The sequence below is a fragment of the Plutella xylostella genome, chromosome 29 (genome assembly GCF_932276165.1).
Source record: "Plutella xylostella chromosome 29, ilPluXylo3.1, whole genome shotgun sequence".
Lineage (NCBI taxonomy): Eukaryota > Metazoa > Arthropoda > Insecta > Lepidoptera > Plutellidae > Plutella > Plutella xylostella.
In genome coordinates, this window is record NC_064009.1 from 11020519 (window position 1) to 11040840 (window position 20322).

The 20322-nt window shown below is 40.5% G+C and overlaps 2 protein-coding genes across 4 annotated transcripts in view; one reads left to right on the forward strand and one right to left on the reverse strand.

Moving 5' to 3' along the window:
- Positions 1-18814, reverse strand: part of LOC105396066 — a 43719-nt gene extending 24905 nt beyond the window's left edge. Inside the window, exons 1-2 of the mRNA XM_048631779.1 lie at positions 18342-18814; positions 18141-18201 (exon numbers count right to left, since the gene is read on the reverse strand). Coding sequence (XP_048487736.1) covers positions 18141-18170 — 30 coding nt within the window. The 5' untranslated portion in view covers positions 18171-18201; positions 18342-18814. The remainder of the gene's footprint in view (positions 1-18140; positions 18202-18341) is intronic.
- On the forward strand, positions 391-13568 carry LOC105395513 (longitudinals lacking protein). 3 transcript variants are annotated; one of them, XM_038115941.2, is made up of 7 exons: positions 391-715; positions 1238-1445; positions 3392-3688; positions 4132-4369; positions 6080-6151; positions 9434-9866; positions 11529-13568. In XM_038115941.2, the coding sequence occupies exons 2-7, from the start codon at positions 1272-1274 to the stop codon at positions 11899-11901; spliced, it is 1587 nt and encodes a 528-aa protein (XP_037971869.1). In that variant the 5' UTR covers positions 391-715; positions 1238-1271; the 3' UTR covers positions 11902-13568. The 3 variants fall into 3 exon arrangements, with proteins under 3 accessions (XP_037971869.1, XP_048487681.1, XP_048487680.1); XM_048631724.1 differs by lacking the exons at positions 391-715; positions 11529-13568 and adding an exon at positions 743-847 and having other exon boundaries at positions 9434-11018; XM_048631723.1 differs by lacking the exons at positions 391-715; positions 11529-13568 and adding an exon at positions 945-1093 and having other exon boundaries at positions 9434-11018.
- Positions 18815-20322: the final 1508 nt, after the last annotated feature.

The window sequence follows — 20322 nt, forward strand, 5'->3', positions numbered from 1 at the left end:
ACATTTACATTATAGGTACTTTTAAAAAATAAAATACCAATTGATAATGGCTTTTTAAAAGATTTGTCCTTAAAAAAATATAATATTTCTAGTAAATACGGTCTCTAACATCTAACAATAAGAACTTTATAGTTTAACTGTAAATAGCGCTATCTATGATTTAGTTTTTAAAAATTTAATAAGAAACCCACAAACTAACTCTAGAAAAAAAGTTGTCTGTGAGTAAGTCTATGGGTAGTGCAGTCTGTGAGAAGAAAGTTGACATTTGAAATTTGTCTATGGAAATGCAAAGAGTGAATGAATGAAATAAAATGAATGAAGTAACAAAAAATATTTTTGTTTGTAACTTTTATTACCTACCTATTTTATTTTATTTACTTTATAAATGGTTATCTAGTGCTGGAGATCTATAAAGTAAAATCGAAAATAAATTCGGTTACTTCCAAAACACACAAATCTATCATTTGCTCCATAGGTATTTAATTATTACATCTGGCAACAAGTATTTGAGCTTATTTTGGGTCACTGCGTCGCTTCCAACTTGCTTCGTTAATTTTTTTTAGAGGTGCCTTTCTCTAAACTTGCATAGCAAAGTAGATGTTTTTGTTCAAGAAAGCTGGCGGGTGTGTTAAAGCATAATTAAGTTAGTGATAATCCAAAATACAGTGAAAATTCTGCTTAAAAGTTCAGATATTTAGTTAATGAAATAGTCAAGGTAAGTGTTCATTCTTTTCATGTAGCATTTGGAAGATGATAACCGCTACGTTAACTTACGAGTTTTCATCTTGAAAATTTCCACTCGTAGTCTTGAACTTTCGAACTAAAGTTTGTTCTTGGAAGTTACTTCGTAAGTCTCAAACTTTACTCCAGTTTGTAGTATAGGTAGTGCCCTTAGTTATAAACTTAAGCCATTGCCTCGGCTTTGGGAAACTTGAAACAGAAAATAGTTATACTTAGAATTTTCGTCGCCATTTTATTTTTTGTCGCGCTGGAAAAGCGGCCATTTTCTTTGTGCCGCGTCGCTTTACAACGAGTCAAAATAAGTTCTAAGTTATTATCAGTGTCTGGAGATAATCAGTAAATGTATTGATAGGTAAGACATCGGATGCTATATTGATCGTCAGGCAGGTATTCAGGTGCAGTGTGATGTGTTAGCGACCATTCCCTAGAATCCCCAGTGCCCTAATTACGGTGTGTGTGTAACCCAGTGCTGATTCCTTGTGTTGTTTGCGCGCAGCGGGCGGGCGCGACAGGGGCCACACGGCAGCATCATGGACGACGACCAGCAGTTCTGCCTGCGCTGGAACAACCACCAGTCCACGCTGGTGTCGGTGTTCGACACGCTGCTGGAGAAGGGCATGCATGTGGACTGCACGCTGGCCGCCGAGGGACAGACGCTCAAGGCGCACAAGGTCGTGCTCTCTGCGTGCAGTCCATACTTCGAGGTTGGTTCACGTATCTACTTTGTACATTAACTAGGTCAATTAGTTATCATGTTAAAAGTTGCTTGCAAGACAGCACAGTTTTGCTCTAATAAACACTACAACGCATCCACTCAGTGAAGCATTCATGGGCTGTGGTGTAATTGGCTAGATTGATGCTTAGATGAGGTGGCAACAGAAAGTTGTAGGAACCACTTTTCCTAATTGCTTATACAGCAATAAAGTGTGTCACAAATTTTTATTGATTGCATTAAAATTAAACTAATGACACTGCTAAATGCAAATATAGGTTCACATTCCGGTTTCAAATTTTGAAACATTGTCATCGCAGAATTTATTAAACTGTCATGTTTTGGTAACTAAATGAATGTTGATTGTTGATACACAATAATAAACTTGTCACATTCTTAAATATTAATAAACAAACATAACATCTTCACACATCAATATAATGTGAAAAAGTTATTTTTTTAAACTCATTCAACGGGTACCTATTTGATGCTACTGGTGATGTAAAATTGTCATGGTATATGTACATAAATTATCTTCATTGTTGGTAATGAGCTTAAGTTTACATAGGTATATCCTGAAGTGGACTGTTGGTTGGAAAGAAATAAGCTAAAATCTAAAATGGGTGCTTATTTAAACAAGTTAGGTACACCTAGGGTTTCAAAAGTTTCCAGCATTTCTCAAAACACAACAACAACAACACACACACTCACACCTTGTACTAATGTACTCCCTTGCGGGGTAGGCAGAGGTGCATTGCTGCACCCACTTTTCGCCAGAGTATTCCCAAAACACCAATTGCCAAAACATCAGTTTCTCAAATAATTATCTTCCTACCTACATAACAACTGCTTTTAGCATTAACTCCACCATTTAAAGACAGAACCCTATTATGCTGTTTGATGGTCCTGTTGTGTTGTCTTGGTTCACTTGGTTGACAAAGATGAGCTCAAACATTTCATTTCATAATTTCATTCGAATATTCAAAAAGGCCTAATAGGGAATATGCAAGTGATTCAAATAAAGGTCAAATATTACTTTAAATAAACTTTGTTATTTCAGAATTATGCCTCCATCAATATATTTGATTATAATTCATTTTTGAACAAGTAAAAAATTCTTGAAAAGTACAAAAAAACTTCGGCAACTTTAAATCTTTGAAACGTGTCGGTTTTTCTAAGAGAGGATGTGACAATATGTCAATCTCAAAATAATCTATGCCCATAGAACTGAGCGTCGGCGCGACTGGCGAGACTCATTATTCTGAGCCGTGAAACGTCAACTATGACATCAAACGTAAAACTATCGAATATGAATATAAAAATAATACATGCATATTCCCTATTATTTGAAAATTATAATACTAAAGTCATGTTTACGAGTTGTTGACTTGTCAGACTAGACCCGAAATTTTACAGGGCTCTACAGGACGCCAGAAAATAGTAAGTGTGACTGTTTGAACACTATCCAGATGGGCTGGACCAAAATTATGTTCTTCAGTCATATGTTCCATTTCACACTTTTTCTACTAAACTTGCTGGTTACATGAGAAATTGAGGGTGGTGTTTATTTATCTCAAAGACATGAAAAAAATGCTTGTGTAGTGCAGGGCATCCTATTGTTATCCTCAATAACTAATGGGTGAATCTCTGGAGTATTGTATGTATAGGCAATGGTATTGCAATACTGTGTCTAGGTTGGTATTGTAAGTTATGTAACTGTGTGTGTTGTACCTACTAACAGAAATCAGTGCTTACTAACTTTGATAGTGGCTCAGAACAAAAAGTTGACTGTAGGTACTTTGGGAAAATATACAGGCATATTAATCAGAATAATAGGTATACAAATAAGAAATAACTTATTTCAAGTCCCTATTATGATGTTCAAATGTTCTATGGACCAAAGCAAATGTCTGCAATAAAATACTAATTCTTTTCCAGAATGTCCTGTCACAACAATTCGACAAGCATCCAATAATTATCCTAAAAGACGTGAAGTACGCAGAACTGAGAGCCATGATGGACTACATGTACCGGGGCGAAGTGAACATCTCACAGGACCAGCTGGCTGCGCTGCTGAAGGCGGCCGAGTCCCTGCAGATCAAGGGCCTGTCGGACAACAAGCCGTCCCGGCCGCCGTCGCGCCCCGCGCCCGCGCCGCCCACGCCCGCCGCCGCGCCCGCCGCGCCCCCCGCCGCCATCGCCGTCGCGCCGCGCGCGCCTGACACGCTGCCACAGGTTAGCATCTCAGAGACACTTTTTAATAATAATTTTTAATATGGAGACATTATATGGCCATTCAATCCCAAGCCTGCAATATGGGTATTAGACAGCTGATAATAAATATAATTATTTGCAAAGATACATATGAACCACTAAATCATTTGATACTTACTTCAACCTTTATGATTTTCTGATCATAAGGTTAGAAACGATGGTCAGACTTTTACTGTAGTAAAAGTTTAAGTTGTGCCAAAACTATGTTATCTCTAGAATTTTCACTGTATTGTCAGATTCCCCGATAGCACTTCTGCCAAAGTGACTGATAGACGATCCTAATTTGATAAATGTCACACTGAATAAAATTTGACATCCTGTAAAAAGTAACTGTATGTGTCCTTTAGGGAAGTTTTCCTTATGTTCTAAAAAGAAGTGAGTATAACCGCCTTTCCCACGCACAGATGCGGGACGGCAGCGTGGACAGCCGCGAGGGCTCGCTGAGTCCCACGCGACGCCGCAAGAAGCCGCGCCGCCTGTCCATAGAGGCGGCGGTGCCGGCGGCGGCCGCGCCCCCCGCGCCCGCGCACTCCCCGCCCGAGCCGCTCTGCAAGGAGGAGGGCGCGCGCGACGGCGTCGAGGACCTCACGCTGGACGACGAGCACGACGAGCCCAACATCGCACACAACGACGTCGTACGCAGTCAGTATACTTCGCACTCATATATTATCTATACCTATAGCAAAATCAACTTAAAATCTAGAATTTAATATGTTTTCGAAAAAAAGCGGGTGCATCAGAGGACTTTTCAAAGGTAGATACGTTTTCTACATAATTATTATCTCGATATCGACTATCCATGTGATTTCCGAGTGCTACCCTGTAACACAGTTATGTTATGATGCTATCCATATCCATAGGAATATGCATAGAAACACTCAATTATGCACCCTCGAATATTTTCCCACCCTGCATTAGTGTGGCTCGGTATTCAATTGTATATTGTTTATATCTAGCAATCTATCCCACTGGAATGGCCGGTCATAGATTGTTAGACCATTGTGGTTGAATGTTTGAATGAGCCAGCCTGGCTGAGGCTGAGGACTGCTGAACACAGTTCTGTTGTGCCCTTTCTGAGAGAGGCTTATGTCTATCAGTGCAATTGATTAGAATGACTGGTATTCACTTGAATAACAGTAAATTGGATTATTATTTTTATTTTTTTCTTAGGTCCCACTATATTTCAGTTTAGCATCATTTTTCGGCTCAGAAACTTTGTGCGTAAGCACCCTTATTTAGCTAGCTAGATAATTTAATTTACTACCACTGGTTTTCAATTGTTAACATTTTCGGCCGTTAGTTAGTTAGGTACATCATAGTCACCACTTAAGAATTGACAGATGAAAAATGAAGAGCCCGTAGTCGAGCTTGCTTTAGTGATCGTAACTTATCATTGAAGTTGAAGTTAGCTCGACTACGACACATGTCACAGTCAGTCATTGGATGGGTGACCGATTTCTAGTGGTTGTTTTCTTTGCGCTTCCGTCCTTCGGTAAAGCTGTGAGTCCCAGTTGCTGCTTTGCTTGTATTGGGGTCTAGACACCCGCACTAGGCCAGACTGGTGGACTAAGGCCTAAAAACTTTCATTCATTGGAATGTGATGGATTGTAATGACCATCGTGCAAGCCACCCATTGCAAGCTAGCATAATTGAAAGCCAATTACAAGTTTTAACTTATTAGGTATCAACGGAATAAAAGTATCTATTCGTGTAAATACTCATTTACCTATGAGATGTCCAATACCCATATTACAGGGGTGTGTTTATAAAGGACCGTGTGTGTTTATACTTTAATATAATATTATATGAAATATGATCATCCTAACTATCCTAACTAATTATAAATGCGAAAGTAACTGTGTCTGTCTGTCTGTCTGTTACTCTTTCACGCCAAAACTACTGAACGGATTTGAATGAAATTTGGTATACATACTATGTAGACCCTGGGAAAGAACATAGGCTACTTTTTATCCCGGAATTCCCACGGGAAAACTTTTTAAGGCGAAGCGAAGCGCGCGGGAACAGCTAGTTTTGTTATAAAAATTAAAAAGAATGTGAAAAACTAACAAAAACAATTACAGAAATAAAATATAAAAACTTTCAAGGTACGATTATTCTAATTGGACAGTAAATCACGACTAGCGCTTCCGTTATTCATATTCTGCAAAAAAATACCTTTTCAACGACGTATCACTCATTTCTATTGGTGCTGGTCCCAGCTTCCATATATTGGTGCCCATCATCATTTTAGACCAAGCCGAGTATACAGTAAATACTGTTATAACTACGGTCTGTCATAAAAAGAGACACTTTCTTGGCTAACATGAAAACTAATGAACTGTTTTGTTTCAGATTTTCAGTGGCACATGGAAAGATCTCAGGACGAAATAATGAATTCGAGTGACGGCGTACGAGATTCGCAAGGTAAGCCCTCACCTCTTTGCGTAGCACCGCGAGTGCCGCCCCGCGCGCCGCCCCACCCCCGCCGGCGCCCAGGCCGCGGGGGCGCGGCGCGCGGCACGGGACTCGGAACTAATTTCTGGAATACTCAACTTTCCACACTGTTAAAACCTACATTAGTCATTGTCATTATAGTGAAGAGAAAGTTGACTGTCCCAGGTGTACAAGGAACGGATGAAATGCGCAATGTCTTCCCATAATTTGAAATGAGATAAACGGTCATTGCTTTAAATTGAATAATCTATATATCTTTGTTATACATATATAAATATTATACCTATCCACAACGGCGAATACGAGAGTGCTAGTGTTTTCACATGTGAAACTTCAACCTTTATAATTAATCAACATAGTATGTACTATTTATAATCTCTATTACTACTAATCTCTATCGAAATTTTATGTATTTCATTATAAAGTCGTTAAGACATATTTCAGTGCCACAGGTAAAGGTTTGTTGAATGGTAATGTTTTTTTTAATGTAGCCTCATTTGAGGCGAGGTAACTGGCGGGTAAGTATCAGTTCCTTATATAATGTTCTCGGTGTGTGTATCGTGACACGAGAATGTGTTGCTTAGTGTTTGTGTGTGTAGTGTAGTGTATGGGAATAGAGGTGCATGCTAACTAAACGCCGCCGCTCGCGCTCACACAAGTGATGACTAACTTTTACTACTATCGAGTGGAATGGTTTACTTTTTATATTGGTAAGTAACTTTTATTCTATATTATAAAATAATATTTATTTATGTATTTCATACGTAGTTTTATAGCACGTATTTATGTGCACATCACCTCACCAACATCAACATTTCTTTTGGGTATAAAACGTGTAGTGTTACTTCCAATACAACAAAATAAAAAAAAACAGCTACGTGGCTAGATTGAATCTTTCCTCTTTGGAAAATGTACAATTTGTTGGGCGGTATTACTATTCGCTAGTGAAACACGATCACGAAGACAATATCTGTTGTAGAAGTTGTTTGGAGGCTGTGGTGTGCGCCGGATGCTCAGGTAAACCGATTGTTATTCTTATTCCGTAGTTTGTTGGTTATGTGGCTTATTTATTTATTTTATTTATAATTTTCTATTTTTTGCATTCACATGTGATTTCACTGCAGAAGTATATCTTGGCAGTTTACTCGGATCATTCGTTTCGTTCGTTTTGTACCTTTTTTTAGCGTATTATTTTTTGTTACATATTATTATGTTTGTATTTGTTTTTGTAACATTGTGTCACCATAGATAGTTTAGAGTCTTCTCATCGACGTTGTGTTGCTAGGATGACGTCCGCACGTCCCTCTCCTGACGTGTCTCCATCGACTAAATACCAGTAGGTACACACATGGGTAGTTATACCTATGCGAGACTCAGTAATGGAATCCTCAAGTTAGGCAAAGCCACCTTTCTCCCCGCCTCACACCGCCCATCCGCGCTTACTACTGTTTCCTCACCTTTCATATATTTATGCTTAACCTGTTTTAAACACAATCTGTCTCTAAATATCTTAATCCATGCACTCCCTTATGCTCCCTTGCTCGCCTGTCACTTTCACCGCTTTATAACATTATCATTCCGCTTTTCATCGCTTGCCTTGCAGAGATCCCCATCGAGTACAAACCTTGCATCCTGAACGATTACATGAAAACTGCGTTCCCACTAACTCGAGGATTCCTAAAGCGGCTCTCGAAGATCGAGGATCCGCCGGAGCGCGCGGCGCCGGCGACGGCGGGGGCGCGGCGGCGCGGGCGGCGGGGCGCGCGCGGGGTCGGCGGCGCGGGCGCGGGGGGCGGGTTCGCGTGCCGGCGCTGCCAGTGCAAGCGGTACAAGTACCGGCGCAACCTGCTGCGGCACGAGCTGTACGAGTGCGGCTCGGGCCCGCAGTTCTGCTGCGAGCGCTGCGGCCGCCGCTACTCGCAGAACAAGACGCTGCAGGCGCACCTCGCGCTCAAGCACGCGTCGCCCGCGTCCGCGCCCGGGACATAAGCGCCGACAGATTTATACTCTTGTTATTTCTGACTTTATTGATTTTACCAAACAATTATAGTTCCTCGTTGTATATTTAGATAATAACTGTTGTTTCGGTAGTTCCAATTCGATGACTATTTACAAAGTATTGTTAGGATATCATACCTTGGGACTGACCTTTTTAGATATATTTTTTGAGTAGGTTTCTATAAGTTTTTTTTTTGTTATATCGTACGGACCATTCTGAGACGACGTCTAGTGTCTCTAATGTTTGATATTATAGTATTAAATTGACATTAAGACACGTGTATCTCGGAATGATCTCAAAACTGCCATGATTATGTTTTTGTTTCATTTTTTATAATGTATATTATATTTCATTTTGTATTCGGTCTAACCGGACATCTGTTGCTTAATTTATCGTGGTTAAATATATGTATCTTTGTTACACAAATGTGTGTTTTACTCAGTGGTAGTGGTAGGTCGGGGCGGGCTGCGTGTGCGCGGACTGTAGTGGTGTTTCTGTTGCAGAGAGCGCGGGCGCGCTGCGGCCCAGCATCGTGACGCGGAGCCGCGCGCCGGCCGACGAGCCCGTGACGTCCACGCTGGCCGTGCTCAAGCCGCGCCCGCCAGTGAAGCAAGCGTCGCCGCCGCCGCGCGCGCCCGCCGGCGGGGGCGGCGGCGGGGGGGGAGGGGGACGGCGCGAGCGCGGCTACGAGTGCCAGACGTGCCACCGCCGCTACTCGGCCCGCAAGAACCTCGTGCGCCACCTCACGCTGGAGTGCGGGCGCGAGCCGCAGTACAAGTGTCCCTACTGCAGCTACAGCAAGCACCGCCGCAACGAGCTCAAGAAACACCTCGAGAAGAAGCACCCGCGCGCCGCGCCGCTCGCGCCCACGCCCTAACCGCCCAGCCGCCGCCCAGTGCTACACACGCCAGTGCCTTACACGAGATCTTCCTTCCCTAGATGGTATTATAATTAAGCGTAAATTTTATAAGAGCCCGAATACTTATGTACTTGAAGTGATTTGATATTTTTTGAGCGATTAAACGACTTTAAACAGTTACTGACGTGTTTCATTCCGCGGCTCCCGAGTCGCCTCTCCCGGACTGTGCATGGCTGCATGTGTTAGAAAGCTTCGCCTCCTCAAACTCTAACAGAGATTTTTTTTATTACTGTAACGCATTTCTTTGGTTCCTTAATCGATTTAGCCTTCGGTAGTATTAACATAGCGGCGTTGCGCTGACGTACTGTAGAGACATTAACCGTGTGCATTGCAGAGCTGAGCGGCGCGCTGCTGACGCTGCTGTCGGCGCAGCGGCTGGCGGCCGCCTTCAACAACAACGTGGCGGCCGAGCCCAAGGACGAGCCCGAGCTGGAGTATGACGACACGGACGACATCGTGCTGCCCGAGGAGGACGCGTGGGCGCCGGGCGCGGCGGGGGCGGGCGCGGGGGGCGCGGGGGCGGGCGGGCGCGCGCGCGGCGGCTCCAGCTCGGACGACGCGTCGCGCCAGTTCGAGTGCCGGCACTGCGGCAAGCGCTACCGCTGGAAGTCCACGCTGCGGCGGCACGAGAACGTGGAGTGCGGGGGCAAGCCGCCGGCGCACCAGTGCCCCTACTGCAGCTACCGCGCCAAGCAGCGCGGCAACCTGGGCGTGCACGTGCGCAAGCACCACCACGCGCAGTGGCTGCTGTTCGCCGGGGCGCGCGCGCGCCGCCCGCGCAAGCAGCCCGTCTAGCCTCACACACACACCCCACCCCACCACCGCTATATCATTATTTATACTTTCCCGTTTTTGTTTGTTTGTTAAGAGATGATTTTATTATACACCCTAGATGTAGGCCTAAGTTGCACATTCCCCGACGGCGTTAGCGTTGTTTATTTTCCATTGTTACTTGTTTTGTTTAGATTGTTTGCGTAGCCGTAGTTGAGACTGACCGCGCTCGGACCACCGAGTTGCAGTTTTGTGCAATTTTTATTCCAAATATACACCAAATTACGCTGTCGATAGGACCGACATCGGAACCAATTAAAGACAGCCAAAAGAATATACATTATTTATATCTCGAATTTTATTAGTTGTAATTTTGAGAGCTATCATTCCTTATAGGGAATATGTTATTCCAAATTGTAGTAACGTAGTGCAATGATATTAAGTGGAAGTCGGCAGGGCGCACCGGTCGCTCCGGCGCACATTTCCTATTGTCATTACTTCGCGGGACCATGCTCCTCGTCTTCCCTTTTTAAACCGAACCCAAAGTTAGTATTTTAGTGTTTTAACATATTATAGGATAATGACTGACTTTACCAGTCTCTTAGTATAGGTAATTTAAAGCTCATCCACAATGTGCCTACAATGTTACCTGTAGATATTTAATATTTTTCTATATTTAATATTTATAAAAATATTCGACTGTATATCTTTGGTAAACTGGGATAAGTTAATGTGTTCAAAATTAGGAAAATATTGGCTTTTGATATTAACTGATATTTATATACAATAACATTGTTTTTGTTACTGTTATATTTTTTGTTGAATAAACTATAGGATAACAAAGCTATTTGACCAAAGTCAGTATTAGTTTGTTGACGTGATAAGACATAAGAAAATATAATATTTTTGTTGAGATATTGAAGTCATTTGCTAAGCATAGGACGTTTTATGATATATGCAATATTCCCATCATATCATGTTGTTCATGGTCTAAGGTATATTATATTTAGATAGATTAAGATTAACATATTATGAATGTTTTGATTGCTTGTTAATGTTATTGGAATTTAGTTGATTACATAGTGTGATTTTTATATGAATATATTGGGGTTTACTTGGTAGAAAGTTAATAAATTATAGTTATATTATTGCTTTGTTTTTTTTTTAAGGTAAGGTTTAAGTTGAATGGTAACGCAGGTAAGTGGCTGTATCGTCCGTTATTTTGCATGAGAGCATCCATTTTCAATGTTTTTAATTCTTTTATACTTTGCATGATGACATTTTCTTTTTTTCGTTCATACTAATATAATTAATAATTTCAGGTAGACGAGAGCCCCCTCGGGTCGGGAGCCGACATTAACTATTAACTTTGCCTCTGTCGGTGGCTCGAGCGCGGCCCGGTCGGGGCTACCACTACCATACTTGTGCATTTTCCTTGTCTGTGGTGAAACTAAAACATCGTCAATAAACGTTTTATATGATTTTCTTTTTGTTCTTTTTTTTTACTTTTCCTTTTGCAACGCTTACACTCACTCAGCACTCGGTGGACACTCACAGTAGTATAATATTATGTTCAGTGTATGTACTCGTATGTAACGTATATGTATGTATATAATCGTGTATGTGTGCGGTCGTGCTTGTGGCGGTGGTTACTGTAGTGGGTGTGTTGCAGGCTGCGGCGAGGACGTGTCGTTCACGCGCATCGGCGGGCTGAGCTGGGAGCAGTGGTCGGCGCGGCTGGCGCTGCCGCTGGTGGCGGGGCTGCGCGCGGGCGCGGGGGGCGGGCCGCCCGGCGCCGGCGAGCCCGGCTTCTCGTGCGGCGACTGCGGCCGCGTGTACAAGCTCAAGTCGTCGCTGCGCAACCACCAGAAGTGGGAGTGCGGCAAGGAGCCGCAGTTCCAGTGCCCCTACTGCGTGTACCGCGCCAAGCAGAAGATGCACATCGCGCGCCACATGGAGCGCATGCACCGCGAGCTGCGCGCCAAGCCCGAGCCCTTCGCCGCGCGCGACAACGTGGACGCCTGCTCCTAGCCGCCACGCGCCCGGCACCCGGCGCCCCGTGTGATACCGACAACGTTACCTATGACCTACTAATTAATTTAATCATGCATAGTTTAAGAGAACGTGGATCGGCGGATGCCTCGATGATCTTGAGACGAATTACTCAAAGTATTCATACTAGTTGCAGATGCGAGTTTGTGGCAGTATATGAAACTGTTGCATTTATCCAGTATGTTAAGGTGACAAGTGATTTTTGTATAGGATACGCTTTTTATACTTTTTGTACAGCATTTACTGTATTATCATCGATCATTCCTGGTTATTATGTAAGTGAATGTCGCTAGTGGGAGTCGGCGATGAGAGCCGTTCTTGTACCACACGTTGGACCGCCATTTTATTGTTACCAGTTTTTTCTAAGAATATTTTCCTATTTTTTGTCAGTACAATAGACCGCAACGCAGATTGTTCAGGGTTATCTAGGTACGATGTAAGTTAGAGTTAGTGAGGAAGTGCAGATGCACGGACGGCTTGCCAGGTGTAGGACATGCGGCCCCAGAGGGCGCGCAGCGACACGAACATTCTACTTCTCTATCATGTCTCTGCCATAATGCATGTTCCAATATTTTTGTAATACTCACTAAGATTTTATTTCATTTATTTTTAGATCTCTTTACATTCTAATGCATTTATTTTATAGTAATAATAAGGTTATTATACATTTTTCATTGTACCCGAAGAATGAAATCTTAACTATTTTATTATTACAAGTAAGTTCCTTGAAATTAGTGTCTGTTGACGGTAGAGCGTTATTTTAAACTGTGTTATTGATATGGAAATATATGTATTAGGGGCCAATATTTGTGATTGTTTGTTCAAATGTTAGCATTGTCAGCGTGTTATGTCGTGCCTTAGAGTTGGCCTTCGTTAAATCGTTAAAACTAGGTTTAGGACACTGCCATTAAGAAGTTAATCATTTTAAAAAGTCGTGCACAATCATGTTGTATTTAAGGAGATAGAAAAAATCTTCCAATTAGTATGTAAGTATTTTTATACCATGTAGGATTTATACGATTTAGGTTTAAAACCAGCAGGAGTTACCATCATTCAATCAACACGTAGTTCACATCAGTACAACATACCAACTTGTAGCGAACACAGTATCAGTACAACATATTAAGTCTTGTCAGTAAAACTAAGTGCCTTCAAATTATATAGTCATTAGAGTTTAAATTCTTTCATATCTATTTTTAGAACACCATTTCCAGGTAAATTGTCGCAATTAGAAATTGAAATTTATGAAGGTTGTGATTTTGTTAACATTTACAATGACAATAAATTATAGTATATTATGTCGGCTACAGATTACCTAAATTAAAGATTTATATTGCTCGTTTTATGTGAAAGTAATGTAAATTTTCCAACATAGCTGTGATACAATATTCTCAAATCTTCACTAATTATACATTTAGGTCGTACTCATTAGTTCTCGCTGTATGCCGCTGCAGTATCATTATGTTAGTTATTGATCATCCAAGTGAGCTATTTAGAAATTAGTCTACTATTAATTTTACATATACTGCCTTCAATAGTTTTGTTTACTCGGCTCCAATTATACTCCTATAAAGTTACAGTGATTTATTGCATTTGATTGTACTTTTATAACTTTTGTATTTTAATAAAGTTGCTATTCTTCGAAATTTTTGTTTGTAATTAAACTACTCACTTCACAATACTAACAAAGTAGCATGTTATGAATTCAAATTAATATGCACTCAAGTTTTGAAATTTTTATCGCTAACTTTAATAAACGCAGTGTATTTTAGTTTGAAGGCAATATGATTTACAGGGATAATTGTTAACTTAATTTAAGGGTTCTCAACTAACATTTGCACGTTTTTTTTAACTTGGTGATGTGATGATGTAACAATGTTTTAGCTACGTAGAAGCCAATTTTATGTAGTTAATTCATTCATTATTTGTGACTTCTGTCTGTTGGGCGCATTACCATCGATAATCATGGGAGAAATGTTACTATCTATTACTGTTCTCAGATTTGTCCAATGCTTCTTAATCTATGGGTATTGTATGGAATGTTACAATAAATTTATCATAAGTAGAGCTAGTTACCTTTCATGTTGGCGGGATATATCTGTTTGCATGCTAGACATAGATTAAATTAAGGAGTAAACATTATAAATTGTCTTGAAACAAATTAATGGGAGACATGGTGCATTATCCTTTCGCTTTGAGCTGCTCGGCCGCGAGGCCCGGCGCGGCGGCGGGCGTCGCGGCGAGCGGTGGCGGTGGCCGGCGTAGCTAGTCCGCACGTTTTTATTTAGTTTTGCATTACTTTCAGTTGCACTGTACGGTCCTTATATATTGGGTTACGGCGGGGGGTTGCGGGGCGCGGGGGACGGCAAGGGCTGGTCGCTGCACGAGTGCGCCGACTGCGGCAACAAGTACAAGCACAAGGGCTCGCTGCAGCGGCACGTCAAGTACGAGTGCCGCAAGCAGCCCAGCTTCCAGTGCCCCTACTGCGTGTACCGCGCCTACCAGAAGCACAACCTGCTGCTGCACGAGCGCCACCTGCACAAGGACCTGCCCGAGCGCGTGGACGTGGTGGCCGAGTGACGTACGTGCCGCACACTGACTAACTGACTCCGCCCCCACTAACCACCACGTAGGCAAAGCGTCCAAATTTCTAAGTACTTTCTCACGCACCACTTTTTTTTTACTACAGTTAATTAAACTAAGTTACAGGCGCCCTCTAGCGGCCCGTTACCTCAGTCCGTACCCATACATTTCGCTTGTTTTTATTTTTTTACTGCATGAATCCGTAATTTGTTTATGTATATGAAGTCAATGCTATAAAACAGCATAATTTTACATTTCAGCCGTAGCAGCGAGGTGCAGCCGGCCGCCGCCGCCGCGTGGAACTAGCCGATGAGGACATCAACAACTACCTTAATCTGTTAGAATTGTTACCGTTAAGTTATTAGCATTACATATTGTGTCAAACTAGCAATAGCATCAAGTTACTGATAAAAGTATTTATGAGAGAAATGCAAAGTGCCTTAACCTTTATTGTATAGAACCTATACAATACAAGGCTATACTCGTTAAGTATATACAAGGTGTTGCAAAAAGGGTATACTAAGCCGAAACCTACATGTGCAGCATGGTATATCTAAGCCCGAAACTGAAATCAGAATCTCAAAATTCGCAAAAAAAATAAAATATTTTTCATGCAAACTTTGTTTGTCACGTGACTTTTACTATGGGAATTTTTTTTTTTTTTTCGCGATTTTCCAAATTCTGATTTCAGTTTCGGGCTTAGATATACCATGCTGCACATGTAGGTTTCGGCTTAGTATACCAATTTTGCAACACCCTGTAGATATATTATAAAGTTGATAAGGTACACCACGATTACCTACCTACGTATTGTTCTAACTGTATTATATAAGTTAAGCTATTATCTAATGAAGTGCCTTAAAACAAGAGATTATTTACCAAAGAAGATGCCAAAATGCGATTAGTATTACCAAGTCACTCTTGCCAAATCAATTTCTTTTTAAGACAGTATTATATACCGGCATGGCAGCTACTATAATATTAGTATGTAAATCAATGATGAATATTATGAGATCAAAGGACTCACTGTTAGTGTATCTAACATTGTCTACAAAATAAGCGAGTTATGAATGTGTTCATCAGGGCCCTGAGTGCGAGTTTTTTAACCTATCGAAACGCAAATTTGTATGGCGCTTTAGACACGCCACCTAGCGGTTAGTAGCTGTACTAGCTCCGCGCCATACAAAATCTGCGTTTCGATTTCAATTCTCGATAGGTTAAAAAACTCGCACTCAGGGCACAGACATATATTACAAAGGGATAGGGACAGTGGTTTATGAAAACGTACGAGTATTACTCGTGTATAGCTTGTTTTTATACATATATATATAATATACTGTTTTACCTATCTGTTCAAAACAATGTTTCCAGAATTTGCATACATAATATACCTGTGCAATAAAGATTATGAGATTACTTTAAGACAATACTAGAATATTGTAAATTAAGTTATACACTGTTTGTTATATATTTTCTTGTTCTTGTTAAATGTTTTGGTGTGTGTTTGTTCCTTGTTACCAAAGAAATTATTATGACTTTATGTCTACTGTGCATAATAATAATATGTAATGTATTAAGGACAGTATTTTTGTTACACAAAATGTTAAATTATAGTGCATTTGTTATTATTTTCTCCTATGTTACCGACCTATAAAGTTCAAAACGTATCTACCTATAATAGTTAATTAACCATAGGTGTTGGTTTAGAGAAGCTTAGATGGTTTTAAAAACAATTTAGGACAGTGAAATCAAACGTAAGTAAGGTACCTATCCATACGATTTAGTGATGTGATTTATCTTTGTAAAACTGATGCTTCATTATTTTATTACCTATCAGATTTATCAGTAAACTAAAGCTGGTAAGTTCTCACAGTTGGTCTAATCAGTGAGCCGTTCTCTTATTCAGGCACAACTCCAGCAAAATGTGTCAATGTGTTGAATATGCCAGCTTTAGTTAACCGACGTGCAGGTGTGCGATGGAAACAGCAATGTACCATCGACTCGACTGTAAACTCTCATTATCAAACAACTACCTTACTGAGTCCAATTAACCTGCTGCAATTATTAGATCATTAATTTCGTATACAAAAATTCCTAGTTATCCCACCAAAGTTGAATAAGAAAAAAGAAAATTTTGTGTGGCACTTGTTCACCAAGTTTCAAAATTTCTTAATGCATAATTATATGTAATCATAACAGTAACAATGTAATGTAAGGAAGTCGTTTAAGTTATTATTGCCTATGTAAGTTTTGTATCCCTAATTGAAAATCACCTAATATAGTAAATGTACAGTAATAGTGAGAAATATTGAGACTGTGCTCGTTCTTCATAAACTTATCTTAGATGGAAAACAACAAGTCAAAATGTTATTCAGTATTACAGGTCAGTTAACTAAAGCTGGCATGTTCACAGTACTAATACTTATGCAATTTCCATATACATACCTAGTGTGTTTAACATAGCGGCGCGTCGATCTGGCTGTCTCTAACGGATGAATACGAAAAATATCACGTTGTAAAGAAAAGTAAAACAATAACTCACTTTCTCGAGAAACGGCAGACAGGCAGATTTTTCATAATGGACCATGCAGTACGACGCGACGTCCCGCCACGCGCTTATTCACAGACACTATACAAGCGCAACGTGTCAATGTGTTGAACGTGCCAGCTTAAGATAACTAACCTGTACATCTACCACCGGAACATGGAAATGCAAATCTTTTGGTTGTCAAAGGAGCGCCAGTATTTTTTGTATAAAATAATTCTTAAGTACCTAAAAATAATATTTATAATTTATTAGGGCACAAATCGTATTTAAATAATGTGTTTACATGATATTCTTAATTTTTTTATTGAATTGAAATGGTGTGTTTGTTTTTTTCTTTTTTTAACAAATCGCATGAATAAATGTTCTCGAGTTGAATTACGAGTATGTTTGATTTCACGAAACAAAATATATGATTTACGAGGTAAAACCTAATGGCACGCACTTTAATCACGTACTTATAATATTTAACCGAGTAGGTAGGCATTCGACAGATAAGATATGTAGAGATAGACGCACGGGGAAGCTTACGCCAGTCCTTGTTTCAGGTGATGTAGATTTCTTAAAGAGCATGATGGCGAGCATGCTGCCGGCGGCGGTGGAGGGGGCGCGCGGGGGCAAGGGCGGCGGCGGCGGCGGCTGGCGCGCGGCGGCCTACGAGTGCGCGCGCTGCCGCCGCCGCTACCGGCACAAGAGCACGTACCGGCGCCACGTCACCTACGAGTGCGGCAAGGAGCCCATGTTCCGCTGCCCCTTCCTCGACTGCCAGTACAAGGCCTACCAGAAGACCCACACCGACGCGCACGTCAAGACCAAACACAAACTGCTCACGCTCGATTACAAATGATAGCAGTCTACGTCGTACATTATTAACAAATATTCAAATTGTGATACTAAGAGATAAATTATACCTATTGTTATTAACTAATGCGTTTGATTGTTTAATGCTTTCGGTACCTACATCTCACCCATCACAACAGTAGCCGGTATTCCGTGTTCAGTAGATGAAGGTACTTACCTACATAACTAATATTTAGTATGTAGGTAGGTATAAAGTAAGGAACTAACTAGGTATATGGTAGGTACTTACCGAATGTGGTGCTGTTGGCAGTTGCACCATGTATTGTAACGTAGGTCTGCCTGGTCTGCACCTAGAAAGAGAAGTAGAGGGCTTGAATAAAACTATGCTCATTAATCTTATTAGTGGATAAGGTTGTAAATAATACGAACTATTAATTAATATGCTTAGAGCATTTTAATTCGGATATTAGGTATGCTACTGATAACTTACCATGAACTAGCTTATGTGAAGAGGTATAAATCATAGAAGGCACACAAGGTCGTGGTGGGCCAGCTGATCGACGCCGCCCCCATTGAGGAAAAAAAACACTACGAGCCGCCCCCACAGCGGCAACGATGTGGCTATTTGTTTTGGCCCCAAGGCCGTCGTAGACTATACAGTCGGTGATAGCAGCGCATGCAGCCAGCAGCAGATCCCGACTCGGGCTTAGCAGCTGACAAGAGACGAGCACGCTCTGCAGCGTTGTTTCTAAAGGTAGTTGCTTTTATATTATTTGTTTCCAATATTATAATAATTATAAGGACAGAGTTACAGAACTTGATAGTGTAATTGTAATTTGATAAAATTTTATTTGCCGCTCCCGCCAATAACAAAATATTTCAGCAAGGAAAAAATATAAGAACCATAAACAACAAAAAATATGCGAAAAAGTTTTCAAGGGTTATTATTGTGATGAATTCTTGCTCTCAGCAGTACCTAAATCATGGAAGTAATAATACAACAGGAATGCGCACTCACCAAAATTATGCAAACAAAAATAGACCTAACGAATTCACCTTAAGATTTATATTTGAAGTGAAAGAGGCCGCGAGCCGATAGAGAGGGTTACCACAGAGCCCTCCCTCTCTTTCTAACAATTGCCAGGATTTAGAGTCTGGCTACCCAATGCGTGTCCTGAAGAAAGCACAGATAATTCAAAAAAAATATATGTGGTATCACTGTCTATTGAAGGTAGGTGTAGTATAAAAATGATTTGATACTTGAGTATTTTTTACACTACGACTGTCCATTTGACAATGATTTACTCTTACCTAATAGTTTTGAGAGAGCCATAATTAATAGCCATTTATTCTTACTTACTACACATAAAAGAGGATATATATGTGGGTTTGATTCGATGTTGTTACCTACTGTTGATTGTTATATCTTGTTCTTATTGTGATTTAAACTATTTACCTACTCATCTATTTGTGCCTAGCTTTCTTGTATAAATGTAAAAACGCTCCGTGCGGCTATACTACTCATCTACTTATTTTGTATCATCAAAATTCAGTGTGTATAATAAGAGAAACTCAACCTTATATTCGTAAAACCTACTTATTCCCAATATTTGACGGGGAACAAAAGCGCCAACATTTTTCGATGGAGATAAAGATCCGGATCGAGCCATTTTGCGTAAGCATCTATTTATGAAACCTGTAGTTTGTTAGTGGTTGAACTGTTTTCTTCCACGTTTTGCAACCATAGAGGAGGGCGCTCGTTACGCAAAGGTTCAACAGATGGGTCTTAGTTTGGAGAGTAAATACGGCATTATTTACTAATCATTTTGATAATCCAAATCTTTATTTTTTATCAAATCAAATAATGAAAATTTAATTTCGTTGATTCCTTTTATGTTTCCAAGATTATCTATTAACATAAGAAGAATAATAAATAACTACGTCGAATCGAATAATAATCCTTCAAAGATCAAGATTACACAGTATTTCTCTCTAACTATTCCTATAATATCTGAGATCGCCTGTAAACATTGTTGTTTTTTTGTATTAAACTTCTTTTTCTTCTTGTTTTTCTTTAAACTTGCTTATCATAATATGTAGCAGCTTTCGAAAGTTACTTCTTGTTCTTCTATCCATATTTTACGGTGTTAATAAACTATTATTGTTGAAGAATTTATTTGTTTACAAAATACTGACATTGGCTATCATAGACTATGACAGCTAATTAGTCTATGATAATGTGGCCATAAAAAATTAAAAACAAAACGCTCAAGTCGGAGATATCCTACAGTTCGGGCTGATTAGTCACCGTGACCGGTCGTCGCTCGCGCGCTCTCCAACTTTTTACGAGTTACCCTCATTGTGCGAATAATGGCATCGAACTTTGTTTTCGTATACAATTAAGTGATACTAGTGAGTGAACCCGTTTCTGACTACAGGAACAAATAACTATGTCCTCCCAAACGTTAAAT

Coding starts and splice junctions, on each gene's coding strand:
- LOC105395513 (XM_038115941.2), top strand. CDS start 1,272: ATGGACGACGACCAGCAGTTCTGCCTGCGCTGGAACAACCACCAGTCC. Junction 3,689..4,131: donor CGCCTGACACGCTGCCACAG/GTTAGCATCTCA, acceptor TCCCACGCACAG/ATGCGGGACGGCAGCGTGGA. Junction 4,370..6,079: donor ACACAACGACGTCGTACGCA/GTCAGTATACTT, acceptor GTTTTGTTTCAG/ATTTTCAGTGGCACATGGAA.